The sequence below is a fragment of the Phoca vitulina genome, unplaced genomic scaffold, assembly GCF_004348235.1.
Source record: "Phoca vitulina isolate PV1807 unplaced genomic scaffold, GSC_HSeal_1.0 scaffold40, whole genome shotgun sequence".
NCBI lineage: Eukaryota > Metazoa > Chordata > Mammalia > Carnivora > Phocidae > Phoca > Phoca vitulina.
The window spans coordinates 9,160,630-9,188,563 of NW_022589743.1; the positions used below are offsets into that span (position 1 = coordinate 9,160,630).

Sequence of the window (27,934 nt, forward strand, 5' to 3'; positions counted from 1 at the left end):
CCTGAACCAAAATCAAGAGTCAGACGCTTAACCGACTGAGCCACCCAGCCACCCACCCACTCATTTCTTAAGAGTTAAGAAATCTTTTCTTAACTCTTAAGTCATAAAGGTTTACCTTTATATTGTCTTCTGAAAGTTTCAACATTTTGACTTATGCAATTAGTTCTTTATACATCTGTAATTCACATTTGTGTATGATATGATAATGGAATTTCATTTTTGTTTAAGGATAGTCCATTGTTCAAATATCATTTTTTTCTTTACCATTTTTTGTGACTGAAGTATAGTTGACACACAATGTTACATAAATTTCAAGGGTACAATGTAGTGATTTGACAAGTCTCTGCATTATGCTCTGCTCACCGCAGGTGTAGCTACCACCTATCACCATACGGTGCCTCCAATACTATTTTTTTAAATTGTCCATTCTCTCTCACATGCTAAGTTTCGGTGTGCGTATGGATTTTTTAGATGAAAAGCTGTTTCATTATTTATTTATTTTTCCTAGTCGGTATTACCATATTTTCTTTATATTATCCTCATATCTGATAGGGCAGTTTTCTCCCCCCCCACACCTTAAAAAGTTGCTTTCCTACTTTTTCAAATTGCTTGATTCCTATACCTTTACTGTGAAGTTTAGAATTGGTGTGTTAGGTTCCTTGAACACTCTTAATGGAGTTTGGTTTAAATTTCATTGGATTTATAGTTTAAATTGATAGAAATGGTCTTCTTCAAAATATTAAATATCCTAATCTATGAATAAGATATCACACAGGAGTAAGGACAGAAAACAAGAACTCTTCCAAGGTGTTTTAAGCAGAAAGGAATTTGATGCAGAGGCTTAATTGCTGGCTAGGTTCCTAGAATAAGTATGTATTTGTTTTGTTTGTTTAGTTTTCAAATATATGGGGGCAGGGATTAGCTATTTTTTTTCTTTTTTCTTTCTTTTGCTTTTGCATTGTCATCAAAGAATGATATATATTCTTTAGTGTTTGTTGAAAATATCCTCTGTGGCTTACAGGATCAACGATTTTAATGAATGTTTAATGAGAGTTTGTGAGGTTTGATGGAGGGCTCAGTCTCACCACCCTGAGATCATAACCTGAGCTGAAATCAAGAGTCAGATGCTTAACTGACTGAGCCACACAGGCACCCTGTAACTTTTAAAGAAACTGTCAATTTTCCAAAGTGCTTTTATCATTTGCATTCCGCCAGCAGTGTATGAGAGTTCTATTTCTTTCTTCCATGTTCTTGCCAATATTTGCTTGGATCAATCTTGTTAGTTTTAGCCATTCCAGTAGGTGCATAGTGGTATCTCATTGTGATTTTATTTTATTTATTTAAAGTTTTTATTTAAGTAATCTCTATACCCAATGTGGGGATAGAACTCACAACCCAGAGATCAAGAATCGCATGCACCTCTGACTGAGCCAGCCAGGTGCCTCCATGTTTTCATTTCTTTCTATCTCCCTGTTGCTTTCTAGAGAATTGCCTCATAGCCACCTTCTTATCCCTTTATTTGTCTGGAACAATTTTACCTCTCTTTTAAAGTTCTAATTTTAGTGACTATTGTATTTTCATTTGCAGAAGGTTCTTTTTCCAATTCATTTCTTTTTCTTAGTGTTCCATTTCTAGACCTTCTTGCTTTAGTTGTCAGAAATGCATATTGAAAATTACTCATATTGGCCTGTTGTTATCTGTAGTTCTTTGGTTCTGATAGTCCTGTTTGCACATCAGCTAACTCTCTCACGTGGAGAGTTGTTTCCTCAGATCTTCATAACTCACTTAGTGTATATACATCTTCCGTGGGTGTTGTTTTCTCCTGGGTAATTCCATGTGTCTCAGTTGTGAAAGTGTCCCTGGCTCTGATTCCCATAGGATCCATTTCAATGGTCCTGAATCAGATTTGGTGTTAATTTATCTCTTTGTGGCTCCCATACAGTACAGGTAACATGAATTTAGGTCCCATCTCTGGCATACACTTGGGGTTCAGTTTCTCCCACTTGTCTTTTTATTTCTTTCTGCTTAAGGCTTCAGGAAAAGCATGAGCTTCCTTGAGGCCTCCATGGTGTATAGGCTGGGGACTTTCTGGTTTCCTGGAAATGGAAGGGGCAGATCTTGAGGATCTGAGGGATCCAAGCTTTATTTTTTATTTTCTTTAGAGGGAGCAAGGGAGGAGAGGAGAGGCAGAAGGAGAGAGAAAATCTCAAGCAGACTCCACACCCGGAGCATGTGGAGCCCAACTCAGGGCCTGATCTCAGGACCCTGAGATCATGAACTGAGCAGAAACCAGGAGTCGGATGCTTAACCTACTGAGCCACCCAGGTGCCCCAAGGGATCCAGGCTTTATGAAGGAGTCCCCCATCCAACCTCCCACCACTTACCGCCCACTGGCATGTCTTCAGTCCCTATGTGAGTATTAGAACCCCAGCCCCAGCCCCTAGAGCTTCTGTCTGTTTGGAACTTAGGAAACTCCAAATTCCTCTCTTCTCCACCTGTGTTCTGAATCCATTTAGATAGATGGGGAAGTCTGACAATGGAAATGAGCATCTCACCTTTACTACAATGAAGCCGTTTATAGAGTAGAGGCAACAAAAGAATTACAGCACTGCCTATAACCAAACTTGGCCTCCAGGCACAGACACCATGGCAAAGTCTCAATTCTAGTAGTATAGCCTACACTCTTGAGTTTACTGTATAACCTAGGGCAGATGAGAATGCACATTTTCTATAAGTGGAGAGGTACCAGAAAGGAGCAGCCAGAAGGGCTTGATCCAGACATGCCTAGCAGTTCCTTTTTTTAAACTCATAAATCACCCCTCTTCTCACGAGAAGGAAGGAGCCAATGAGTGAGGCCAAGAGTATTACTCTAAAGGAAGGAAGTTCCTCCACTGAGAAACAAGGTGGGGGGGTGTGGGGTGTGGGGGGTAGTCAATCCCTTCTAAAGATACCCAATGTGCATGTGTCCCTGGCTTTCATTCTCTCTTTCCTTTCTGAAATCTGGTGTATACTCTTTATTTTCAGCTAAACTGTATATTTAAGACTATTTTTGGTATATTTTGCCCAGAATTTCCATGTTTGGGGCCAGGAGCTTCAGCTGTCATGTTGTTGGAAGTTCCTCTAGAGAGTGTTTTCACAAAGGAAACAGGATGGCCTATTAAAATAGGCAAGTGCTAAAGGAGACCAGGCTGATCTAGACCTCTCTCCAAGTGTTTTCTAGACCTCGGAGGTTGCACCAAATAAAAGCTATTTGCTAATATGATTCTTTCCTTTATTAACTATAATAAAGAAAATATGGGTATAGATCTCAACATACCCAAATATATGTGTATTGACTTGCTGAGTCTAGTAGGTAAACACACTTTTAAACATGTATAATGCATGCAATTTGAATTTCTGCCTTATATGTCATATCTTGCACAGTGTCATTTACACTCTCATGTTGTTTTCATTAATCTATTGTTATACAGTGATAAAGGTGCAGCTTCATCAAAGCATATCTTTATAATGGGATTCCTTGAAGATATTTGAAAATAGTTCATAGCCCATGGGTTTTGATGAAATTGCCTTATTCAAGCAATTGCATTTTAGTTTTACTACAGTTTGTATAAAGAAGAGAGAACTTAAAAGGCATTATAAAAACAGTAGGAAAGTATGTCTCTAATCTCTTGTGCATTTAGTCTAGGAAAATACCACATCCCTCCTCTCATCCTCATAAAGCAAGACAGAACCAGCACTGAATTGAATAAAAGAGTAACTTATCTATGCTGCCACATCTGATCTTATTTCTCTTCTTGGAAATTGGCATGAACATAGTTTGTCTTCAGGTTCAAGTCTAAGTTTAGAAGGAGAAACATTTCAATACAGTAATGTAAAATAAGTGGAAATTTTTATTGAACATTTAGTTACTTTGATAGGCATTGCCCAAACATGTGCAAACATGTTCTGTGTTTATTTTATGTAGTCACTTCCTCAATTCTCACTGGTTGCACAGTTCTTACCCCATTTTACAGATTAGGAAACATGAGTTTTCAGAATTTATTGGCGCCCATGTTATATTGTTTAAACTACCTCCTTTATCCAAAGCCAAATACAGTGTGCTGGTAGGACATATAGTAATACCCAAAGGACCTGAGGGAACAAAAAGATCTTTGAGCATTCAGTTTTAGCATCTGACCCTTGAATAGCATTCATGCTAGCATCTAGCATGCTTGAGATTTTCAAGCATATCTGCTCTGTCCATCTCACCTCCAGAGTGTACCCATCGCCTCAGGGACTTTCTTTCCCTGCCTTCTTCAGAGAAGGTAAAGGAGGGACAGACACCCAAGCAGGTTTGGAGGGTATGCAGGTGGGGAGGAGTATGAGATGGGCCCTGGAGAGGTTTCTGAGGTGACATTAGTTTCTTCCATTTCCCTTCCGTCTAGAAGCCTCTTCACTTAAAGACTAGCCCCTCCATCTTCCCCCATATCAAGTCCAATTTTTTCTGATTTTACTTCCGTTCCCAACCTGGCTGCTCTTGATCAGCCCCGCCCACCTCTCTGAGCCCGCCCCTCCGTGACCACGCCTCCCTCTAGGCTCCTTCTTCGCCGTAAGTCCCAACAGCTTCCCGTCACGCCTCTGTTCCCTGCCAATCACGCTGGACCACCCTCTCGGCCCGCCCCCGAACACATACCCGGCAGGTCTGAGGCCTCCCCTGCAGGCGGAGGAGCCCGGGCTGTGGAAAGATGGAGCGTGCGTCTGGCGGCTTCCCCGGGGAGGAGTTCCAGAAGGCCTGTGAGGAGCTCCAGCAGTTCGGGCGGGTCGGGAACGACTGGCAACTGCTGATGGAGCACGAAGGCTTCAAAATCTACAGGCGGCTGGACGAGGTAGCTTCCGGCCCTCTGGAGGACGCTGGGCTGTCACTCGCCAGGGCCAAGCCTCCCGGGGGGAGTGCGGGGCTGTAGCCCTGGAAGGCAGGGCCTGAGCTGGTCACGCAGAGCTGGGAGGAGCGAGCGCGGGGGCAGCGCCTGCAGCTGACTTTGCTCCCTGGTTGGGAGGTCATCCAGTTCAACCTCGGTTCTGAGGGCCAAGGTGGGAGTGGACTGTTGGAAGTTAAGGATAGAGTTCAAATGTGGTCGGCTGACTCTTGGCCCCCTGTACTTGCGTGCAAGGGACGTGGATCTCCCGGGTGGGTGCCGCTGGTGTGTGTGTGTGTTGGTGGGTAGGGCGAACCTTAGGGTTTGCATACAGGTGGAGAGGAGACTGGGCTTTTCGGAGACTAGGTTGGTGTGCAGGGTGACAGTGTGAGTGCGGAGCAGCGTGCCTGAGAAGGGAGCTACTATCATCTCATTTTAGTGGCTTCTTTTCGCAGCTGCCCCTTCTTTGCAAGGTGCACTTTATAATTTAGTCTGAAGCTTTAGGGAGAAAGATTAACTTCAAGGGTAGAAGGAATGGAGTTGGTTATTAAGGGAGGCATTCTGAACGCGTGTGCAGCAGAGCCACCGGGTGTGACAAGATGACAAGAAGCTCACAGCCCAGAGCAGGCAGAATTAATTTCTGGGTGTAATTTCAGTTGTTGCCTTGGTGCAGAAGTGGACATCTTTTCAGACAAAATCCTTTATTCTTCTGACTATTCCATTTTCCTTACCAGCCACATCCAGGCATTTGCCAGGTTTTGTCAATGCGACTGCTCAGACATGGCTGATGTCTGGCCCCCTTCCCTTCCCTTTTCTTTCCTTTGTGGCCGCCACTTTGGATGGTACCTCTCACCTAGAATTGCAGTGACCTCTTTAACTAGTTTCCTGGCCTTCCACCTCTGATCCCTTCCCTCCTACACGTTACAGTCTGCTCAAGCCCCTGAAGGAGAGGCTGTGGTCTTACCACTCCCCTTTCAGTGGCACTGTTGGTTGCAGAATTAATGCTAAGAATAACTAGTGTCATAGCTCACGCGTGGCCTGCTTTCTTATGTTCCAGGCACTGCTTAAGTGCTTTACAGGTATTGACTTACTCAATCGTCACGTCAGTCTTTTTATTTTTAATTTTTATTTTATTTAAATTGGAAGTAGTTAACGTATGGTGTATTATTGGTTTCATGAGCGGAATTTAGGGATTCATCACTCACATTCAACACGCAGTGCTCATCCCAACAAGTGCCCTCCTTAATACCATCACCCATGTAGCCCATCCCCCTACCCACCTCCCCTCCAGCAACCCTCAGTTTGTTCTCTTAACTACAGACTTTCTTATGGTTTGCCACCCTCTCTGTTTTTATCTTATTTTTCCTTGCCTTTCCCTTTGTTCATCTGTTTCGTTTCTTAAATTCTCATGAGTGAAATCATGATATTTGTCTTTCTCTAACTTATTTCGCTTAGCATAATACACTCTGGTTCAATCCATGTTGTTGCAAATGGCAAGATTTCATTCTTTTTGATGGCTGAGTAATAGTCCATTGTGTATATTTACCACATCTTCTTTATCCATTCATCAGTCGATGGACATTTGGGCTCTTTCCATATTTTGGCTATGTGGATAATGCTGCCATAAACATTGGGGTGCATGTGCCCCTTCCCATCAGCACTTTGTATCCTCTGGATAAATACCTAGTAGCCTCACGTCAGTCTTTTTTTTTAAAGATTTTATTTATTTGACAGAGAGAGACACAGCGAGAGAGGGAACACAAGCAGGGGGAGCGGGAGAGGGGGAAGCAGGCTTCCTGCCGAGCAGGGAGCCTGACGCGGGGCTCGATCCCAGGACTCTGGGACCATGACCTGAGCCGAAGGCAGACGCCCAACGACTGAGCCACCCAGGTGCCCCTCATGTCAGTCTTAATGTAAGATACTGTAATGATCACCTTTTTACCTCTATGAAAGCGAGTATGTGGAGAGGTTAAGTTGATTGCTGAGGGTTTGAATTAGGATCAGAGCTCAGCTGTCCACTTCCAGACCTGTGCCATAAATAGGCTCCTTCCTGTGTTCCCTCTCTGAGAGAAGGCAAATGCTTCCAGGTAGGCTATACAGATCTTTCTCACCTTATGATGGGTCTACATCCCGATAAACCCATCATAAGTTGAAAATGTCATAGGTCAAAAATGCATTTAATACACCTCATCTACTGAACATCATAGCTTAGCCTAGCTGATCTTCACTGTGCTCAGAATGCTTTCATTAGCCTACAGTTGGGCAAAATCATCTAACACAAAGCCTGTTTCATACTAAAGTGTTGAATATCATGTAGTTTATTGAATAGTATACTGAAAGTGAGAAACAGAATGATCATATGGGTGCAGAACAGTTGTATCAGTTGTTGACCCTGTGGCTCACTGTCCCTGCCCAGCAATAGGAGAAGGTACCGTACCACACTTCACTAGCCCTGGGAAAGATCGAGATTCCAAATTCAAAGTACAGTTTCTACTGAATGCATATGGCTTTTGTGCTTTTGTAAAGTGGAAAAATTATAAGTTGTACTGTCAGAAATTGTTGACTTTCTGTACTGAACTAGTTTGGTCCCAACTTACATTTCCAGCTTTATGTCCCTGACTGATCTGCACGCCCCCTGTCCTCTAGCCAACCCAGACTCCTTTACCCCTCCAATGGACCTGTGCTCTTTCGCTTTTGTGCCTGTGAGCTGAGACAGTGACTGGCTTTGTACTGTGTATTGTTTTCATTGTGTATTTTTATGTAGCAGGCCCACTTCTCTCTGGTGGGGAGGACATGAGTGGTCTTCAGAATAGTTCCCACCCCTATTAACCATACTATATGTCTTATTTCAACCTGTTCTAGGGATGAAGGCAGTCATGGTACACTGATGTAAATTACAGGTACTCCCAGATAACTTCTCTAAGTTTAAACGGCCATGGGATTCCAGTAGGTGTGCCCTTGAGCCTCAGCAGCTAGGATGAAGGGCCATCCAGGGCCACTTTGATTTCCATCTGTATTAAAATGTCAAGAGGCCCTGTTGGGTCAGGGTATGAGCCCTTTCCTAGAATCCATACTGGGTTCTAGCTTTTTCCAGCATTATTTGCTGCCTGGCCCACTTTGCTAAAGCCTCATTTTCTTTCCAGGTTGACTCGAGTCCCATGTTTTACCTTCCTCCTGGAAGGGAATTCCCTCTAATTTCTAGTTAGGAAATCTTTTCATCTGAATACCACACCTTATCAAATGTGAAATCAACTTGTCCCACACTCTGTGTAGACCTGCACCTATCTGACGCAAAGCCCTTTATCTGTCTTATGGTCCAGTGGTGTTTAATCCACCCTGCATGTTACCATTATATGTCTTTTCTTCCACCCACCCAAACCATTTTACCCACATGAGTGCGTATGGCCTTGGGTCCTCAGGTCCCCAACTGGGGGTCACACCAGAAGACTGGGGCCCCTCTGTCATCAATCTTCATCTTGATTAATCTACCTGACCATTTGTGCAGGTGATTCCAGGTGAGGTTTCTTACTGACGTCTTTGCTTTCTGGCTTTTTAAATTCCAACAACTGGGGTAAACAGAGTGGACTTATCTGGGACCCTTAACGTTGAAGGGCCACCAGGGGGTTCCTAATTTTCGAAGGTACTGCATTAAGGCTTTAGCCTCACCCCCATCAATATCTTTCTGCTTCATTCATGCTATTTCTTAATAGCCATCTAAAATTTCAACTCTATTGAGATGAGTGCCTTGGTCCCCCCCCTCTGTCTTTCCCCATTTTCTTGTTAATTACTCTAATTTTTCTTGGCATCTGTAAGACCCATAAAGGGAAAATGAGACTGGTAATCTGGTAAATCTTCTTGGATTACTTGAGTTTTGCAGCAGTAAGTTTACATGTAGTGCCCATGTGAAAGGGACCCTCTTTATAAAAGTATTTACCATGACTTGTGGAAGGAGCATATTCTTTTTTTTTTTTTTAAAGATTTTTATTTATTTATTTGACAGAGAGAGCGCACAACCAGGGGGGAGCAGCAGAGGGAGAGGGAGAAGGAGGCTCCCCGCTGAGTAGTCAGATGTAGGGCTCGATCTCAGGACCCTGGGATCATGATCTGAGCCGAAGGCAGACACTTAATGGACTGAGACACCCAGGTGCCCTGAGGACCATATTCTGTAGATGAATATCCCCATCGTAATAAAGCCAGTCCTACATCTGGATCATGTATAGCCATATATGTTGGTCCTTGGTGAGCTCTGATGATCATCTATTATTACATGTTTTGAAAAGATTGAAATAAGTATAGAGGCATTTGAGTTTTCCACTGTAACAAATAAATTATATTTTAAAATTTAAAAAGGTTGTAGCTTTCTTTTTTTTTTTTTTTAGTAGACAGGTAATTCTGAATCATGTTCTTGGACAGATGGCTACTTTTGATATATAGTATTTTGATACTTTTTCATTTTCTCCTTTCCTATTAAATCACAGAATTTTTGGACTTTGAAAGTTTCTTTGAAACCATTCTGTCCAACACCCTCATCTTTTCCGTTCATTTCTTTGCTCTGCTCTGTTTGCCTGCTCTGTTTCCATCTTCTCTTTTTTCCTCCTCATGTTGTAATGTTAATAACTTACCTTTACATGGTGATTTAATTTACAAAATGCTGTCACATATAAGTTTCCTTTATCCCTATAAACCAATCTGGAAGATAGGGACAGGCTTATTTTCCTATTTTACAGATGGAAATAAGACCACGAGTTGTGAAGTAAGCCACACAAGACCTCAGAACTAGTAACTAGACATGAACCAGCCTGCTTTGATAAGCTCAGCACCAAATTTACAGCTTGCTTCAAGGCAAGAACTACTTTCTCTTTCTGGAGACTAAGGAAAACTAGCCCAGAGCTGCCACGTGGTATTATGGGAAGAACACGGGTTTTGGAAGCAGGTCGTCCTCGGTTAAAATCTCCACTATTTCCACTATCATTCATTTTTTTCATTCAGAGAATATTCATCTAATGCCTCCCATGTGCTGTTGCCCTCACAACACTGGGGATAAGCAGTGAACAGGAAGATGCACCTACTGTTTCAATGAATGAGTTCTTAAACAATGAATGACATTCACTGATGAGAATAAACCCATAGTATATAATGAAATGTTGGGTGAAAAATGCTATGAAGAAAGTAAAGTGGGATGAAGGGATAGAGAGATGGTATGGCAGTGGTGGCCAGGGGTGATGTGTTGTGTTTTAGATAAGGGAATCTGGAGAGACCCCCTGCAGAGGTAACATTTGAGTGGAGATAGAAATGAAGTGGGAGATGGCATCATGCAAATATGGAGGAGAAATGTCCAGAGAGTGTTTGTCAAAGCTCAAGCACATTAGAATCACCTGAGGAGCTATAAAGACATGACCAAGCCCTATCCTAGAATCCCAGGTTTAATTGATCTGGGTTGGGGCTTGGGTAGTCCTTTTGAAAAACTCCCCTTTCATTATAGGGGTTGATCTACTTCTGTTTTCCCTACTTTTGTGTGTGTTTGAAATGTTTCATAATAAAATGATTTGTTGTTGTTGTTTTTAATGTTATAGCTTCCCATGAGATTCAAATGGACATGCTGGGTTTTAAATCACTGTAGTAGAGGGAACGCTGAGTGGGAGTCCCTGAGCCAGGCTGAGCTTGCCTTGTTTTCCAGGAAGAGCCAGAAGGGTACAGGACTGGAGTAAAGCTAGGGTTGGAGAGTAGCCAGGAGCCAGTCCCCATTTATTAGCAGGGTGATAAAGTTACTTTTTCTTGATGAAATCTCAGCTTCCTCATTTTCAAAACAAGGACAATAGTTACCTTTCAGGATGATATTGACCTCTCAACAATTGTGAAATGAAATGATATATGGCAGTGTGGTACCCAGACTTAAGCATGAAGCAGAATCACCCACAGGGCCTGTTAAAATTCAGAATCAAGACCCCACTCCCAGTTTCTGGTTCAGTGGATTGGTGTGGGGCATGAAATTTTGCATTATATTTCTTTTTTTCTTCTTTTGTTTGCGTTTTATTTCTAATCAGTTACCAAGTGATGCTGAAGCTACCAGTCCAGGGACTATACTTTGAGTATCACCGATGTATGGGAAGCATCCAGCATGGTGCTGGGAGACGGAGGGCGGGGGTTCTGACGTCGAGAGGAGGGGAGTGCCCTAGAGAAGCTGTAGAAACAGAAAGGTAAGAGTGGAAAAAGGAATATTTTAAGACAAAAGCAACGTCCATTTGAAGGCTCACTCTTCTTGATTTTTAAGTTAGGGCCACTTGGGAGTGAATGTTGACCTCTGAGTTGTGCTGAGAAGTCCCCCTGGTAAAGAAGGGCCACGGGTCACTTACAGAAGCATTCCCAGTGATCTACAGTCAGATCTTGTTGGAGCTTTGTGCTGTGTTACCATCCCAAAAGACCCTGTGACATGCCAACAGTCTGAAACCAGCCTGCCGAGCTTCACATCCTCAATTTAGACCAAGTAAATAGTGGTCTGAGCTGATCTGGTTAATGGCTTAACTTAATATTTTTAAATCTGAATGTCTGGCACTGTGAGAAGGGATTGCCTTGCATTGTGCTTTTGTCCTTAATAGGGTCTTCTAATCAAAGAGTGTGGTGAGGAGCAGACAGTTCTTTTCCAGGGACTGTTCTTTTCAATACTGTGCACTTACTGAAATACAAAACCCTGGTACTCTTGGGAAAATTGTGTTTAGCCAGGCTGGGTAACAGAAAGTTAGGCCTTTAGGAGGGAAACACAGATTTAACTCCCATGAGAACAGATTTACCTCAATGAATGAAAAGTTTCCAGTACCACCCCCACAGGTGAGATAAACGGATTTGCGTCATGAGTGTCTTCTTTCCCAGATTATAGGACAGTTCTGCCCCCTTCTCTCACCCTTCTGCCTCTCTGCCAAGAGGAGTTACCAACATGAGTGATAGAACAGTTATTGAACCTGAGACACTTCTCAAGCCATATTTTACTAGTGGGCAGGGCTGCCATGTTGAATGCCAAGCACCCATGTGTGGCACTCTTCTACCTGCCACAGATGGAGACTAGCTCTTCGGCTCTCTTGCTCATATTGTCTCTCTCTCCCTCTCCTTTTCCATCTTCCTGAGCACACAATGGGATGGATATGTCAGAGCCTCAGGTCTTCCCCTCCTCACTTCTCTCTCAGGAAGAGCATGTGGTATGAGGCTGTATGAGAATGTTGGTCCCAAGATTTAAAGTGGGGGACTGAGGGGAGAGGGGTGCGTAGGACCCCCCCCCACTCTGTCTCTGGCTATAAGCCAAGCTTCATGCCTCATCTTGTCTTTCACCAAGTTCCTACATGGGGTTCACAGGAGGTGACTATTAATAAAACAAAACTCTGATTGTCATTGGGCCTTGCGGACACTTTGAGAGGGGAAGTGACTTGTCAGTAAGGATTTGGACATTCTGGATCCTTGGACATGATACCATACCAATATCAGGGTGAACCAGGGGCAGACCTGGAGCAATGTGGAGTGGAATATTGTTCTTGCTTGGTCTTCCGACCTGCTGTTGACATTAGAGTCACTATGTATGGGTGGAAGGAGAATTCTAGTGGGCCTCCAGTGGGAATAGTTTGTTACTTCACAAGCTCACTGTCCCTTGACATTATTTTGTGAGGCTAGTTTATCCTTCAGGGAAATTATGCAAATGAATATATTTTTATAAGAAAGGGAGCATCTGTGCAAATACAAACCTTTGAATTTTAGCCTGGGACTTTTACTGTGTTTTTAAGACCCAGAAAAGCTTAGAGATAGACCTAACAACCTTATCTTGCCATTTAGTTTAGGATAGACATGTTTCCATAGCTACCTTTGGGTTAATGAAAAGAAAACTCCAAATTATTTGTTCATGTACTCATTCAAGTGGTCTTTAGGACCTATTGTGTGCCTGGCATTATGCTAAGCCCTGGTGATACCTGATGGGTAAGACAAAGTTCATACCTTCAAGAAGCTTGAAGACAATAAAACAGGTACTTTCTATGTTATGTAGATCTGAGTTCCTGACCTATATAATTTTTTCCCTCCCTTTGAACATCTTTTAACATTTCTTCCATAATAGGTCTGCTGCGGATGAATTCCCTCAGTTTTTATTTGTCTGAAAAACTTTTATTTCTCCTTCACTTTTGAAGGACAGTTTCATTGGATATAGAATTCCAGGTTGGTGGCTTTTTTTTCTTTCGGTATAGTATATATTTTACTCCACTCTCTTTTTACATGGCTGGTTTCTTTCTTTTTTTTTTTTTTTTGGTGAAAAAATTTATATTTAGATTTAGCCAGCTGGACTCAGTTTTAGATGATTCCAATTTTGTTGGCAACATCAAAAGCATCATAGTCAGGAGCCAGTCGAACATATGCCTTCTTCTCTCCATCAGGCCTGATCAAGGTGTTGACCTTGGCCACGTCAATGTCATAGAGCTTCTTCACAGCCTGTTTGATCTGGTGCTTATTGGCCTTGACATCCACAATGAACACAAGTGTGTTGTTGTCTTCTATTTTCTTCATGGCTGACTGAGTAGTCAGGGGGAACTTGATGATGGCATAGTGATCAAGCTTGTTTCTCCTGGGGGCGCTCTTTCGAGGATATTTGGGCTGTCTCCGCAGACGCAGTGTCTTGGGTCATTGGGATGTAGGTGACGTGCGGATCTTCTTTATTTTTGTGACTGTGGACGCCTTACAGCACCGCTTTCTTGGCCTTCAAAGCCTTTGCTTTGGCTTCAGCTTTGGGAGGGGCAGGGGCTTCCTTCTTAGCCTTCGGCACCATCTTCGTAAAAGCTACATGGCTGGTTTCTGACGAGATGCCTGGTGTAATCCACATCTATGTTACTCTACAGGTCAATTTTCTCTTTCTTTTCTGAGTTTGAATAGGATATCTTTAAGAATTTTTGGTATTTATCTGGTATGGTGTGCTCTAGATTGACAGATTTACTCTGCAGGGTGGTCTGAGCGTACGGGTAAACACCCACGTGATGCACAATATAAATATGAATCTTATGACACAAAACTTCCTCTCTTATATGTGTCATTGCAATACCACAGGAAACTGTACTAACAGTGACTTAAAGGGGTTTATTTTTCTCACTTAACAAGTTGGGCAGAGGTCACTAGTTGCTGGCACTGGTGTAGCTGATCAGTGATGCCAGTAATACGCTTGAGTCTTTTTACTTTTCCTCCTCCTTTTTGTTACCTCTTCATACAAAATAGCTGCTACAGCTCCAAACATCCATATTCAGTCCTGCAAAGTTAGCTGTGTACATTGCCATAGAGGTTCTCTTAGCAAGAAAGAAGGTACTGTATGCTATGCCACATCTTCTGTTTCTTCTGGTCATTGTATTCTACACAAGATATTTACTGATTCTCTACCACTGAATAATTTTTATTTCATTTATAAATGGAGCATTAGAAAAGTATGCACCGTGTTTTACAACATGATAAAGAAATGGAGACATTCTTAGAAATGGTTTTCTGGAGGAGCTTCAGGAAAGCCAGTAACCTCTTGAGTAAACTTATTTGGAATCATTTACTGAAGTACTAGTAATTTTAGAGACATATATGCAGAACATTTATATTTTTAATTTTAAGGAGATCTTACAGATCAGTAATAAAAACTTTGCCCAAATCAAGCTGAGTTTCATGCTTTTTCCTATCAAATTGTTTGTATGAACACGGTACCCAGTCCTTTTGAGATGCTCCTGTGCTACTGGCAAGAGTATAAATTGGTACAAACTTCTTAAAGGCTTATGAAAAGCATAAAGAACCTTAAAATGGTAATACCTTCTACCCCAAAATTTATCTCTAAGGAAACTTTCCTAATGAAAAAATTAGAATTATGGACCAACTTGGTCCGTATGAAATGATAGAGTATTCCAGCAATATTTATATTTTAAAAATATTGGAAATGTTGACTTATGAGAAGAATTAAATTAGGTGTGATCTCTCTATAGCTTGTTAAAATCATTCCCATTTTGTAACATGTAGAAGTATTTATGTGCTTAAATATGTCAAATATTAAACTAGGTGTTTGTGGATGATGGAGTCACGTGCCATTTTTTTTTCCTTACTCTTTTTTTGGCATTTTCCAATTCTCCTATAATGAATATTATTTCTACAATTATAAAAAATTCATTTTTTTAAAAAGACAAAATAAATATGTATGTTTGCTGAGTTCCTTTTTAGAAAGAAAGAATGGGTGAAAAAATGCCTTGATCCAAGAATTTGGGTGGGCTGTACATTACTTGAAAAGAACATTTTACTGATAGGAAAGTGGTACCGAGCATTCTGTTCCTCTGGAGCCCTGGCATTTCTCAGTTCTCCACGAAGGGAGTGTATAAGGAAGTTGTAACAATAGTTCATTCTCCTGTATTCATGTAAATCACATCGTTTTATTTTTCTCTTCCTCAGAGGGCTTTCTGTTTTTCTTTTCTGTGATGTGTATAGGACTGAGGTCACTTAGGGCAGTAACTAAATTCAGAAGGGGAAGGGAACCACTTTAAGGAAACAGTTTGTCTTAATTTATCCAGATAACCAAAGTTAACTCATGTAAACTGAGATCATTATCTCAACAATTACCCCTTCTGCTCAGTCAGTGTGTACAGAAAATGGGGCCCCTGTATGTTTGAACAGGGAACTAATGGTCTCTCTTCCAAAGTTGATTAATAAACCAGTGGATATGTATAAACCCTCACTACCTTCCCCTATGTGTGAGGGGAGGGGAGAGGAGGGAAAAGGAGCTGTTTCTCCTGCTGTCTGCCCTTCCTTTGGGGTATCCATGGCACAGCCCGTGAGGGGTTCAGATCTACTAGTTTGTCATTTGCTGGTTGGAAACCCTTGGAATAAAGTCATATACTTTTAGACCTGGAAGAGTTTTATGAATTCAGTTTCAATGTCATCTTCCATTTCTTACCAGGTACTTTAACATATCTATGAAGATTCCTAAACTAGGATGTGTTTTTCCCTGGGTTATGCTTCCTGAGCCAGGAAACCCTTGCTGCCTCAAGATCTCTAGAAAGCTTCACCATGTTTACCTCTCGACCTAACGTAACTCCTTGGCATTGGTTTTAAGAGTATCGCTTTATTCAAGTTCGGTTAGCCAATAACGTTTCTTTAGCGCATGGAAGAACATGTCATTCTAAAATCATTTTTGTTTGTTCGCTTTTGCATGGAAATTAATCTAAAAACCTTTGGGTTAATCTTAAGGATAGAGCCTTTAGGCAAGGGGAGGGTCAGGAATTGTTAGCTGCAATTGGACAGAAAGTGAAATGTATAGCATGGCCCGCTCTAGCCCAGAACTCTCACAAAGGAGGATATGGCCTCACCTGAAAAAAAAAACAAAAAACGGGAACTCTCTACTTTATTTATTTATTTAGACTATGTTCTATACAACAACAACAACAACAACAAAAGAACTCTCTTGTACTTTCGCGTCTAGAAATGGTCTTTTTTCTGAATAAAGGGGACTAATGTGATTTGACACTGCTGTTTCTTCCTTTTATTTACTGGTTCTTAAGTTAAAGGAAGAAGTTGTTGAAAAATTCTGTCTTGGAATTGATAAAAACAATGTGCTGGGTTTCATTATGCCCTGTGGATGTCTAAAATAGTAACCTGTCCCCTGATTGCTAGCTGCCTATATGATACTCCCACTGGGATTTGTAATAAGCATCTGAAATTCAAAAGTAGAACTCTTGATTTCCCCAGAGCATGGAGCTCCCATTTACCTGGTTGTTCAAGCAGAGGTTCTAAGACACAGTTCTTCGCTTTCTCTTTACACACAGGTAGTCTGCCAGCACTTCCTGCCAACACTACTTCTAAATATATCCCTAAATCACTGGGCTTCTCTCCATCACTGTCATCACCTCCTTGTTCAGATCCCCATCATCTCTTATCTGCATCCATTGCACTGGTTTTCAAATCCATCTCTTTGCTCCCTTATGATCTACTTTCTACCAAGCAGCAAGAATCATCTTTTTATTTATTATTCCCCCCATTTAAAGTAACTCATTGGTTTTCCTTAGTAGTTAGAACAAAATCCTTATCCCTTACCCTGATTTACAAAGCCCTTTGGAATCTGGCCCCCACTACCTCTGAGACCTCAGCTCCTACCACTCTCCCCCATCCACAGTTCTTTGGACACTGTGCCTTTCTCTTCTTTCGGCATGCCAGTCCATCAACCAGAGGGCCTTCTCCCTACCAGGAATGAGTTTTACTTATCTTCCCATGACTGGCTTCTTCTATATTTAGAATAAGATGTTCTCATAAAGGTTATCTCTCATAGAGGCCTTTTCTGACCACCTAATTATATAGGAAACCCCACCAAACCAGGCACCACTAAATTTATAACTTTCCTTATAACCTGTTCAGATTACCTAGATAGCACTTATAGCCACTACCACCACCAATGTCTACAAGCAAATATAAGACTCACTAGAGCAGGGGCCTCATCTGCTTTTTCATCATTGTGTCACCAAGACCACAGAGGATGTAGTCGGTAATGGTGTTGCATGAACAGTTTTTCATATGCTGTGTAATCCAGTTGTCTCTCGGTTTTGGAATCAAGAGGTTGTTTCTGCCTGTTCTGTTTTCATAGCAGACTGGACTTTATGAGTATAAAGTGTTTGGTGTTCTGGACAATTGCCCACCGGCTGTACTCGCAGATGTCTATATGGACTTAGACTACAGAAAACAGTGGGACCAGTTTGTTAAAGGTGAGTGACACCTATTATTTTTTTAAAAATCATCTAGAAAGTAGAATCTATTGTTATTCTAGCCAGTAGAAAGCAACAGGTTTAATTTCTACTGTGTTTTATTTTTAATTTTGGCAAGACAGTCTTAAGTGCTGGGCTGAAACATGCCTTTGTGATTCCTTGCATACTCTCAGATGCCACTCTCCAGTTTGCTCCAAGGCCTACTTTGTTCTCACTATAAGTTTGTCATCATCCCATATATCTAGGTAGTCACAGAAGGCTTCTTGGAGGAGGTGGTATCCAAGCTTTGTTTTGGAAGTTGAATCAAAGTTTTATAAACAACAGGAATGCAACAAACAAACAAACAAACAACAAAAAAACAAAAAACAAGAATGCATATAGGTGAGAAGCTGAGAGGGTGAGGGGGTGAGTGGTTTGAGGCTATTTGAGGCCCAGGGAACAGCCTGAGTAAAGCGAGGAAGGCAAGAAACAGGTGGCATGTTCAAAAACTGAGCAATTTGGTTTTACTGGGCTGTTGGGGTAGCAGAATCTAGAGCTAGGGTGGGAGGAAGGTCCAGATCCCCACGAGCCCAGTCTGGCCACCAGGCTACAGTGCTTAGATTTGACACTGATAGCAATGGACAGCTATGAAAGGCATGAAAGAGGTGATCCTCCTGTCACTTAGAGCTGGGAGTGGCCTTTGTCATTTAGTCACAGTGGACTAGAACTGCAGAGCGAGCCCAGGGGCGTGTCAGCTCTGAAAGACTTGCTAGAGTCAGGACCCTTGTGCAAGCAACAAGAAATTAACAAATGCCAGTGTGAGAAAAGGAAAGAGTTTATTGGTTCATGCCACTGAAAAGTCCAGGGGTTTCTGACTCCCAGGACACTGCATCCAGTGTTTAAATGTTTTCTCCATCTGGACTCCGTTTTCTCCTGAGTTGACCTAATTCTCAGGCAGATTCTTATGTCATGGCAAAGATGACCCCCAGACGATCCAGGCTTATAGTCTCACCGTATAAATAACCCACAGGAACAGGAATGAGCATTCCACTTTCCTACTCATGGCAGCCAGAGTCCCACAATTTGCTGCCATGGCATCCTGTGGATGTTTGTCATGGTTTTGGTCTCTTAGTGTTTTCAAATGCCCTTCCTATCTAGGGTGAATTGTGATGCTCCTCCATTCAAGAGAGAAGCCAGATGTTCTCTGTCCCAGTCTCCTTAGCAGCCATGGTTCAGTGGTATAATTCAGATGTTGCCAATAAGACAGCATGCAGCTTCAATTTGAGAGAGAACAACATGAGCAAGCAGGCAGCATCACAATTTTTTGGTGATGGTAGGGCTAAGGTATCTGACGTTGGGAGAGACCACTCTAGAGCCTCTGATGTTTGGTACTTGGCATCAGCCATTCATGCTATCGTATCTAGTCTAGTCACAGCAGTAGTTTGCCTTCTCTGGAATAATCCTGAAGTTCTAAGCCTAACTCTGGTCCTTCTAGATATTTGTGAGTTACCTGAGAGTCTTTACTGAACCACTTTTTGGCCCAAACTTCTTAGAGTGACAAGGTAAGACCCTGGCCAGATGCACCATCCCTGAACAAATCACTGGGCCATGTCTTGCTCATTTTCCCAGCCAGAAATTAATGCTGAGTTTAATTTAAGGACTCTGCTTAAACCACATAGTCAGGAGGAGGGAAACGATGATGCCCTGAAGGAGAATTGAAATTGCTGGTCCAGGAAGGGGGAGGTGATGCTGAGCACGCAAAGGCAACATGTCCACTTCTTCCCTTCCTCTCAAGGGCTGTCTTTAGCCTCTCATGGCACCAATGCCCTGGCAAGCTCTTTAATCCATGACCTTGCTTCTTATAGATTTTCTTTCCAAAGCTGAATTAAATAATGCATTTCCTTCATCAGGAGCTCCTCAAGGGGTTCTCATGGTTATTTCAGCAGCCTTGGCTTGGCTCCTTCTCTAAATGGTTGGTTTGAAGCTTACTGCACAGCTTGGGGTCAGAGGGTGTGTATGTCATTGAATTCCTTTGCTTTCTCCAGCTGAGAGTCAGCTGCTATTTGCACACAGTAGAATGATGGAATACTAAGAATTCTGGTCTTGTAGCTATGGTAAAATGTAAAGAAACAGGAGAGAAGGAAGACATTCAGGGTTAGCCACAGTTAATGCCACTTCCTAGCTGTTTAGGAAGGACACTGCCCTCTCTGGAACCTTCTTTTCCCAGCTGAACACACTAGACTGGGTGACTCAGACCCAGGCTAGCTGTAAAAGGTGAAGAAATCTAAAGAGAGGTCTCAAAAGCAAAACTATTGGGATTCTAGTGACATCTGGTGGTTGCCCTGATTTTAAAACCTGAACATCTATTTTTGGATGCCTGATTTTGTTTTATTGCATTATGAGAATCTTGCTTGTGCTATACAATGGACACATTTCGTTGAGTTATTTTCTCTTTTACCATGTTTTTATGTCTACTGGACTCTGCCCTTGGGCAACAAGCTTTCAGCATTAATGAATCTGTCTGATTTTTTCTAGAATTCTGTGCCTTCTTAGTGGTTTATCATATCCTCAGAAGTCATCATACCTAGGCTTCTTGTTAATTGGAGCCGAGAAGTTTCCAGATACATTAACTTCTTTTGTTTGCCTTAGAACTCTATGAAAAGGAATGCAATGGAAAAACCGTGGTCTACTGGCAAGTGAAGTACCCCTTTCCTATGTCCAACAGAGACGTATCCTTCCTACTTGGCTTTCTAAATGTTTCTTGTGCCCTTTGGCCATTGCCCAATGGTGGCATGCCCAGCAGGTGTGGACAGCATTGTTCTTGATTCTTAAAAAGCATCTGCTAAAACTGTTGCTTCTTGTGTGACTTTTGGAGACCTCAGTGTGTGATGTCTGGGCCTGACCATGTGGAGCCTCTGTGATTGTGGTCACTGGAGGGCAGCTTAGACTTCCCTGAGAAGTTTTCTAAGGCTTGAAATTGTTGGACCACAGAACTGGGGACCTGGAAAGAACTATTTATAAAGAGTGTTTAATACATTCCCTCGGGGCGCCTGGGTGGCTCAGTGTTTAGCATCTGCCTTCAGCTCAGGTCATGATCCCAGGGTCCTGGAATAGAGCCCTGCATCGGGCTCCCTGCTCAGCAGGAAACCTGCTTCTCCCTCTCCCACTCCCTCTTCTCGTGTTCCTGCTCTCGCTCTCTGTCAAACTAATAAATACAGTCTTTAAAAAACAAAAATACATTCCCTCAATCTAGAGGTGGAAGGCACCCAGAGAGGTAAAGTGACAGAGGCATACGTACAGATGATTAGTGGCAGAGTGGGGACTGGACCCCAGGCCCCCACTTTCCAGCTCTCCTCATCTCGCCTCCTGTTTTATTGACCCCACAGTGATCCCTACTCGACTGTTGGCTCTGGATACTGGGTGTATGTTTCTTACCCTCATTTATCGTTAAAACAGTTGAATGGAATGTGGGGAGTTTTAGTTGACACTCCAAGGTTCTAAGAAGCCCTCTTAGTTCTAGCCTAGGAAGGGGGATGGAAATTTGAAGGACAGGCAGGGTGGGGGCAGGATAGGTGAGATTTCTACTCCCTTCACTGTCCTCTTCAATCACAGCAGCTGAGTATGTTACACACTGATTTTCCATAGAAGATCCTGTCAACAAAGGGTCTTGTGGATTCAAAAAAAAAGAGTTTGGAAACCACCAAACTGGATGATCACTGGGATCTTTTCTAGCTTTAGCTTTGTATAAGTCTGTATTTCCTAAATAATTATTCTCTTGAAAGAGAAGGAGCATGTGGCTGTGTTTTATGTATATTGTTTGTGTTTTTGTGTCTAAGTGTATGTGTTTTCTTTGGCCCCAATTAGATTATAAACTCCATAAAGGGTTTATTTCTTGCTTACATACTGCTAGGTACTTTGTACAACATATGGTATGTATTTCAACAAATTGTGGATTACTCTAACCCTTAGATTTTATGTGGTTTTCCCTGATCCTGCCAACAACTGTGCAAAGTATCATCATTCTCATTTCATAGTCAAGGAAACTGAGGCAAAGAGAAGTCCAGAACTTTGCTCTGGTTCACACAACTAGTGGGTGGCAGAGGCAGGTTTGGGACCCATGTCCAGCTATTCCCAGAGATGGTGACCTTGACCAGGGCATGATCCCATCTCTCTGACCTCACTGTGACACTGCTGGTTAGGTCTTAGGGGTAGACACTTGGGCCTACTTTAAGTTCTATATAATTGTTTTTCCAATACCACACAATCCGATAATGAGTTTCTTAATCTTTCTATATGCATGTCTCTCCACTAGTGGTTAAATTTTTGAGAACAGAGAATAGTGTAGTAGAAAAGAACATTCGTTTGGAGCCGAAGATCCCAGATTGAATGTGAGCTCATTCTCTGATTTGTTGTGTGACTTTGGAAAAGTCCCTTCACTTCTCTGGGCCTCAGTGAACCGGTGGTTCTCTGGTCATAGGCCCTATGGTAGGCTGAACCTTCCAAACTTTCGAAGACCTCTGCCAAGTTTTAATCAATATATCAGATTGGTTTTTCCTTAATGGAGTGTCAGGTGGTATCTGTCACATGAGATGAGCAAGTTTTGGGAGAGAGTGGGACAATTTTTGCTGTGAGGAAAAAGTGAAAGGTCTTGGTGGCAGAAAGCCAGAGCCAAAGCAACATCATTTCTCCCCCAAAACATTTAAGAACTTTACTTGCCAGTCCATAGAGTCGGGAGCAGTAGCGCATCCTGCGGGGTGCCTGAGTGAGGGCTGGGACCCCTTTGGGTGCTGCAGAGACTCTGTGGTGGCATGGGGCTATCATTGTTGCTGTTACAGTGAGTATATTATGTTATAGAGTGATTTTTTAAAATTTATTTATTTTTATTTTTATTTTTTGTTGTTTAGGCTTTGAATTCCTTCTAGTGTGAAACCTAAAATTCTGTTGAGGCCCGTCCAGCTATGAAAGTCTAACTAGGTTTTGGAGCCAGATCTGGGTTTGCACTCCGGTTCCAGTTGAGCCATGGGATCTTTGGCAAGTTACTTTACTTCTCTGAGCCTCAATATTGTCATCTGTAGGATGAGGATACTTACACCAAACTCACAGGGACCTTTTCAGGATCAAAACTGATGCTATATGTAAGGCACATGGTAAGGGCTCAGTAAATGGTAACTCTCATTGTTTCTTAGGAGTAAATTATCTTCCCTATTACAGTACCATAGACATAGTGAGTGCTCTGTGTTTATAGAGATGAAATGGCTTTGTTATCCTGGGTGGTTAACCAGTGTTAACCCAGAGAGGACATCTGCCTACTAAATATTCAGGTACCAATGTTTCTTCCTCTGACCACTAGGTGTAAGTAACATTGCTTGACCATCCTCTGTGCATAGAGGTCACTAACTAGAGCTTTGGGGGAAGACAGGACAAAGGGGAATGATCCCAGTGTTTATGGAGTATTTATTCTGCCCCAGTCTTTCTCCAGTGCCCCCACCAGGCGTGCCTGCTGGGGAATCTAACCCCCTTAGCTTCAGAAAGGTTGAGTAACTAATGCAGAATCACACTGCTGCTGAGTGATCAGTCCTCTAATATCTCACAGTGCCTTCTTAGAGAAAGGACGAGTGGTTTCCCGTATAATTGAAAGCATCAAGGAATCATTCACAGGTAGGTAATGCATGCTGTCAGATGAGAATATCAACTTGTATGGGGTACAACCTTGCAGTGCAGGTAGGGAGACAGGGCAGGGAAGTAAAGGAACAGTATTCGGGAGCAAGTGCCAGGTGGGAGGAATAGAATCATCTCGCTTTGCTTCTGGCTTGTGGGGTTTCCTTCCACCCATCTGAAATGCTGGCATTGGTATCATGCCTTGACTAGCAGTATAGTATGTCTACATCCGGCAGCGGCGAGACCTGGACATGGACGGGCAGAAGATCCACGTGGTCCTGGCCCAGAGCACCTCTGTGCCACAGATTCCTGAGAGGTCTGATGTGGTCCGGGTGAATCAGTATAAGCAGAGCCTAGCGATCGAGAGTGATGGCAAGAAGGGGAGCAAAGGTAAAGCCGGGGAACGTGTTGGCAAAGCAGCTGGGGCCACTATACGTAGGCCATGCTGATTGTTAGGCATGTAAAATGCATGATGCTTTTTCCCTGAGGTCAGAGAATGGGCACGGGTGTAAAACAAACAAGGGATCAAAACCTGGGGAGAGATTCAGTTCACCCCCAGAAACCTGGCTTGAGTGCATGGTGGATGGTTAAATCTGACTCAACCCATTCTTTTTTTTTTTAAAGATTGTATTTATTTATTTGACCGAGAAAGACACAGAGAGAGAGGGAACGCAAGAGGGGCAGTGGGAGAGGGAGAAGCAGGCTTCCCGCTGAGCAGGGAGCCCGATGTGGGGCTCGATCCCAGGACCCTGGGATCATGACCTGAGCCGAAGGCAGACGCCCAACGACTGAGCCACCCAGGCGCCCCTCAACCCATTCTTTATTGACTCTTGCATTGTCTCGAGGAAATCAAACCAGAAAGTTTAAAAATTCACTTCAGGCTAGTCCTGGGGATACATACATTGTGCCTGGGGGTGGGGTGGGGCAAGAGGGCTGGCACGACTATCTCTGAGGACACAGCTCCTGCTCAGCCGACTCAGGACCTGCCTGCCTTGAGTTCCAGCCTGCACAGAGAAAAGCTGTGAGCAGAGTGGGGGCAGCCAGCCCCTTGTTGTATGGGAATCAGTGTGGCCTTGTGTGTGAGGTAACCTCTGAACCATAATTCTGAAGCTTTTCAGATCTGTCACCTTGGACACGCCACCCTAATTGCTCTGAGTCTCCATGTTGTCCTTTATAAGTGGGGGTTTAATTTTACCAACTCCTTTGGACTGATAATTAATGACAGAAATAATTTTTTTTTAAAGATTTATTTGACAGAGACACAGCGAGAGAGGCAACACAAGCAGGGGGAGTGGGAGAGGGAGAAGCAGGCTCCCCACTGAGCAGGGAGCCCGATGCGGGGCTCTATCCCAGGACCCTGGGATCATGACCTGAGCCGAAGGCAGACTATTAAGGACTCAGCCACCCAGGCGCCCCGATAGAAATAATTAAATGAGAGACTATATCCAAGTGTCTAGCACTTGCCAGGCATTTAATCAGTAGCAGCAAAATCTGCCTATGGCTATGTTTTAAAAAATGTGTGTGTGTGTGTGTATGTGTGTATAACATAATATATATTATAATATAAATATATATGTATTTATTCTGTGAGGCAAGGCAGAGGACAGAAGTCCTCCTGAATCCGTGTTGCCTCCCTCCTTACTTTCGGGGGCCTGAAGATAGAGGGGGAAGCTTTGCAGGGTTTGTTGTATTTCTAACATTTTTTTTTTCTCCTCCTGAATTGTCCTTTCTTTCCCTTCTAGTTTTCATGTATTACTTCGATAACCCGGGTGGCCAGATTCCATCCTGGCTGATAAACTGGGTCGCCAAGGTGAGATCCCAGGAGGCAGGAGGGGGAAGTGTGTTTGACAAATGTTGACTTAGCCCACGGGGCTGTCAGGCTGAAGAGACACCGTGTCTCAGGCCTAATGAGGCTCTTTTATTGAAGCAGCTTGGTTGAGTGACTACAGTTAGGACTGAGGTTGCCAACATCCAGGATGTAGAGGCTGGGACAAAGGAGAAAAATCCTTAGCTGGAATGTTAGACCCTCCCTGCTAGCAAGACCCTGCCAGGATCACTCTCTGCATCCTCCAGATAAAAGCCTGCTCCTTATAGGAAAAATGAAAAATGGTGCCTTTGGACCTTGTGTCTGCTTATGACAGGCCAACCTGGCTTGAGAGACGTGTCCAAGCCTGGAAGCCTCCAGTTTTGTTATTGTTATTTTGTTTCTCTGTAAGGAGAGGGGACTGCAGTGGTGGCCAGATCACTAGAGACCCCCAGAGAACCTGGCTTTATGGGAACCATTCAGTGCTTTGTAGGAGGGCTACTTACCGGTGGGAGGGCTCAGCACATTCCCTGGGAGAGTGCAAAGCGCACAGGCTTTGAGTCAAACACATGTGGTTTTGAGTCCTGGTCCAGATTCTGTTTGTATAATCTAGGGAAGCTGTTGATTTCTTCCCTTTCGAAAATGGGGACAGGTATTACCACCCTGTAGAGTAGTGGTAAATTAAGGTGGTGTCTTGCACAATGCTCAGCACTAACTAATAACATAGTCTGCCCTTTGCCCCCCACCCTCACCGTTTCCTAATTCTGTAAAAGAAGTCCTTTCTCTGATTCCTGGGTTAGAATCCCATAGCCCAACCCAATCCCATTTCCTGTGTTTTTCCTTTTCAAAAAATGGTGTCTCAGGAACATCTTAGCTTTTTACTAGGAAAAGCCAAGATACACAACAGTGTCCCCTGTTATCTAGTCTCACCTGTGCCTTGGGTCTTCTGTCATGATCTGTGGCCATGTTCTATAGAAATCGGACAAGGGCCCTATTGTCATATTTGTTATTCTCAGAGTCATGTTTGTTTACCTTTGCCATATCCCAAAGAATCAGGAGAAATGACCATAAGGACATAGAACTGATGGTGTCCTTTGTTTTGCAGAATGGCGTTCCTAACTTCTTGAAGGACATGGCGAAAGCCTGTCAGAACTACCTCAAGAAAACCTAAGAGGGGGGATCGTGTGTCCATGGAATGATGATCTGGAAGTGCCACAGCCCGCTGATGCTCAGCTTTCCTTTCACTTTCCGTCTTCAGAGGCCTGCAAGCTATCCAGCATGTCGTTCCTGAGTGTGTTTGCCTGATGCCTGGCTTCCTTTCCCACTCCCCACCCTGGGACTGGCTGCCTTCTTCCACTATTGAATATGGATCAGATTAGGGAAACTTGTGCTTGTTTATCTTTAAAAAGGGAAGTCCTCAATAGAGAACACAGTCATTCCATTGTGCCATTTTAGGGGGATGGGTGGGTGAGGAACCACAACAATCCAAGAGCAACCGATCCCAGAGAGCTGGCTCCTTCCCAGAATGTGGCTTCTCGCAACCCAGGAGGGGCTGCTGGGAGCCCCATCCCCTTCAGAGTGGACTCTCCATGCACCAGTACTGGAAGACATGGGCTAATGGCCATTTCCCTTATGCTTTGGTGTACTGACTTGGGTGGGATTTGAGGTGATAATCCAGTGACTCTGTCTGCCATTCCTACTTGTGTAGGATCATGAGCTGTTTTGATTTCAAACCATTCTGAAAAACACTGGAGGCCTAAGCACTTAATGTGATAACCATTTCTTCTCATCATCCATGTCTGGGTTTCTCTTTCCCACATGCCACTGGGGAGAGACTGCTCGTACCTCACTAACTCTGCACTTTACTGGAAAGTGAGGCATCGTGATGGCTCTGGCAGTTAGCAAAAGTCAAGATGCTCTGCACACAGCCCTGTGATAAAGTGTCTTTCTAGGCAATAAAATGTATTTCCCTTCTAGAATGTTTAGCGACATTGAACGGATAATAGTTCACAGTCAGGGAAATATTAATTAGTGGATTAGTTGACTCTACACCTTTTTCTCAGGAATTCTACCTAAGTTGCCTGCCTCGTCTCCTACCAAAAGACTCCCAGTTTTCTGTTTTCTCCTGAATTTTGGTAAGGCAAAATATTCTGTGGCTAAAAACACAGCCTTCATGATCTCAGGGAAAAATTTTAACCACTGTGTGTGATGGTACTGAACCTTGATTAGAGGTCATAGAAATTCAGGATGTAAATCCAGAAGCAGAGGATTTATTAAAATGGGCTATGTCGGACTGTATATCTTCTCTTTGGGAAAAACAGATTGAATACCAATAAATACAGAATGACTTAAATTGTCCTGCTTACAGCTTTCTTTCTACCTTGATCCTTCTGTGAGATGGAATCAGTAAGGTCTCATTTGTTTGCAAGGCACATCTAACCTTAACTAATGAACTTGAACATAAAAAAGAATTTTAGGTGCACTTGCATGCAAGACCAGCTGTAGAGTGGCCTCATGTTCGGGTTGATACAGGTACTCAAACTGACGTTAGAATTTGGCTACGTTTGTCTTCAGGTTATCTTTGATGTTGGGCTGTGTCTCGTGGCAGGACTGCTGCTGACAGCAAAAGGTAGGCCTACATCTTCCCAGGCTCATGCTGAACCAAAAAAAGACAGAATTTCTTTCCAGTAGATCCCACACCATCCTATGACTTTCTTTCAACCATGTGCCTGTCCCTTCCCCAGTCATTGCGGTCATATGGATAGATTTATGCAAATAACTGACTACCTCATACATTTACCATTTTAAAAAATATCACTATCAGTAATGTAGCTGGCATTTAATTTTAGATAAATGAAATCTAAATC

At 43.0% G+C, this 27,934-nt stretch overlaps 1 protein-coding gene and 1 pseudogene across 2 annotated transcripts; one reads left to right on the forward strand and one right to left on the reverse strand.

The window, feature by feature from the left end:
* The first annotated feature begins 4,592 nt into the window (after window positions 1-4,592).
* PCTP (phosphatidylcholine transfer protein) lies at window positions 4,593-27,495 on the forward strand. 2 transcript variants are annotated; one of them, XM_032428895.1, is made up of 6 exons: window positions 4,593-4,865; window positions 17,509-17,626; window positions 20,255-20,334; window positions 23,482-23,653; window positions 25,006-25,073; window positions 26,173-27,495. In XM_032428895.1, exons 1-6 carry the CDS (start codon window positions 4,725-4,727, stop codon window positions 26,236-26,238), a joined length of 645 nt encoding a protein of 214 aa, XP_032284786.1. In that variant the 5' UTR covers window positions 4,593-4,724; the 3' UTR covers window positions 26,239-27,495. The 2 variants fall into 2 exon arrangements, with proteins under 2 accessions (XP_032284786.1, XP_032284787.1); XM_032428896.1 differs by having other exon boundaries at window positions 17,512-17,626.
* On the reverse strand, window positions 13,173-16,902 carry LOC116647485 (annotated as a pseudogene).
* Window positions 27,496-27,934: the final 439 nt, after the last annotated feature.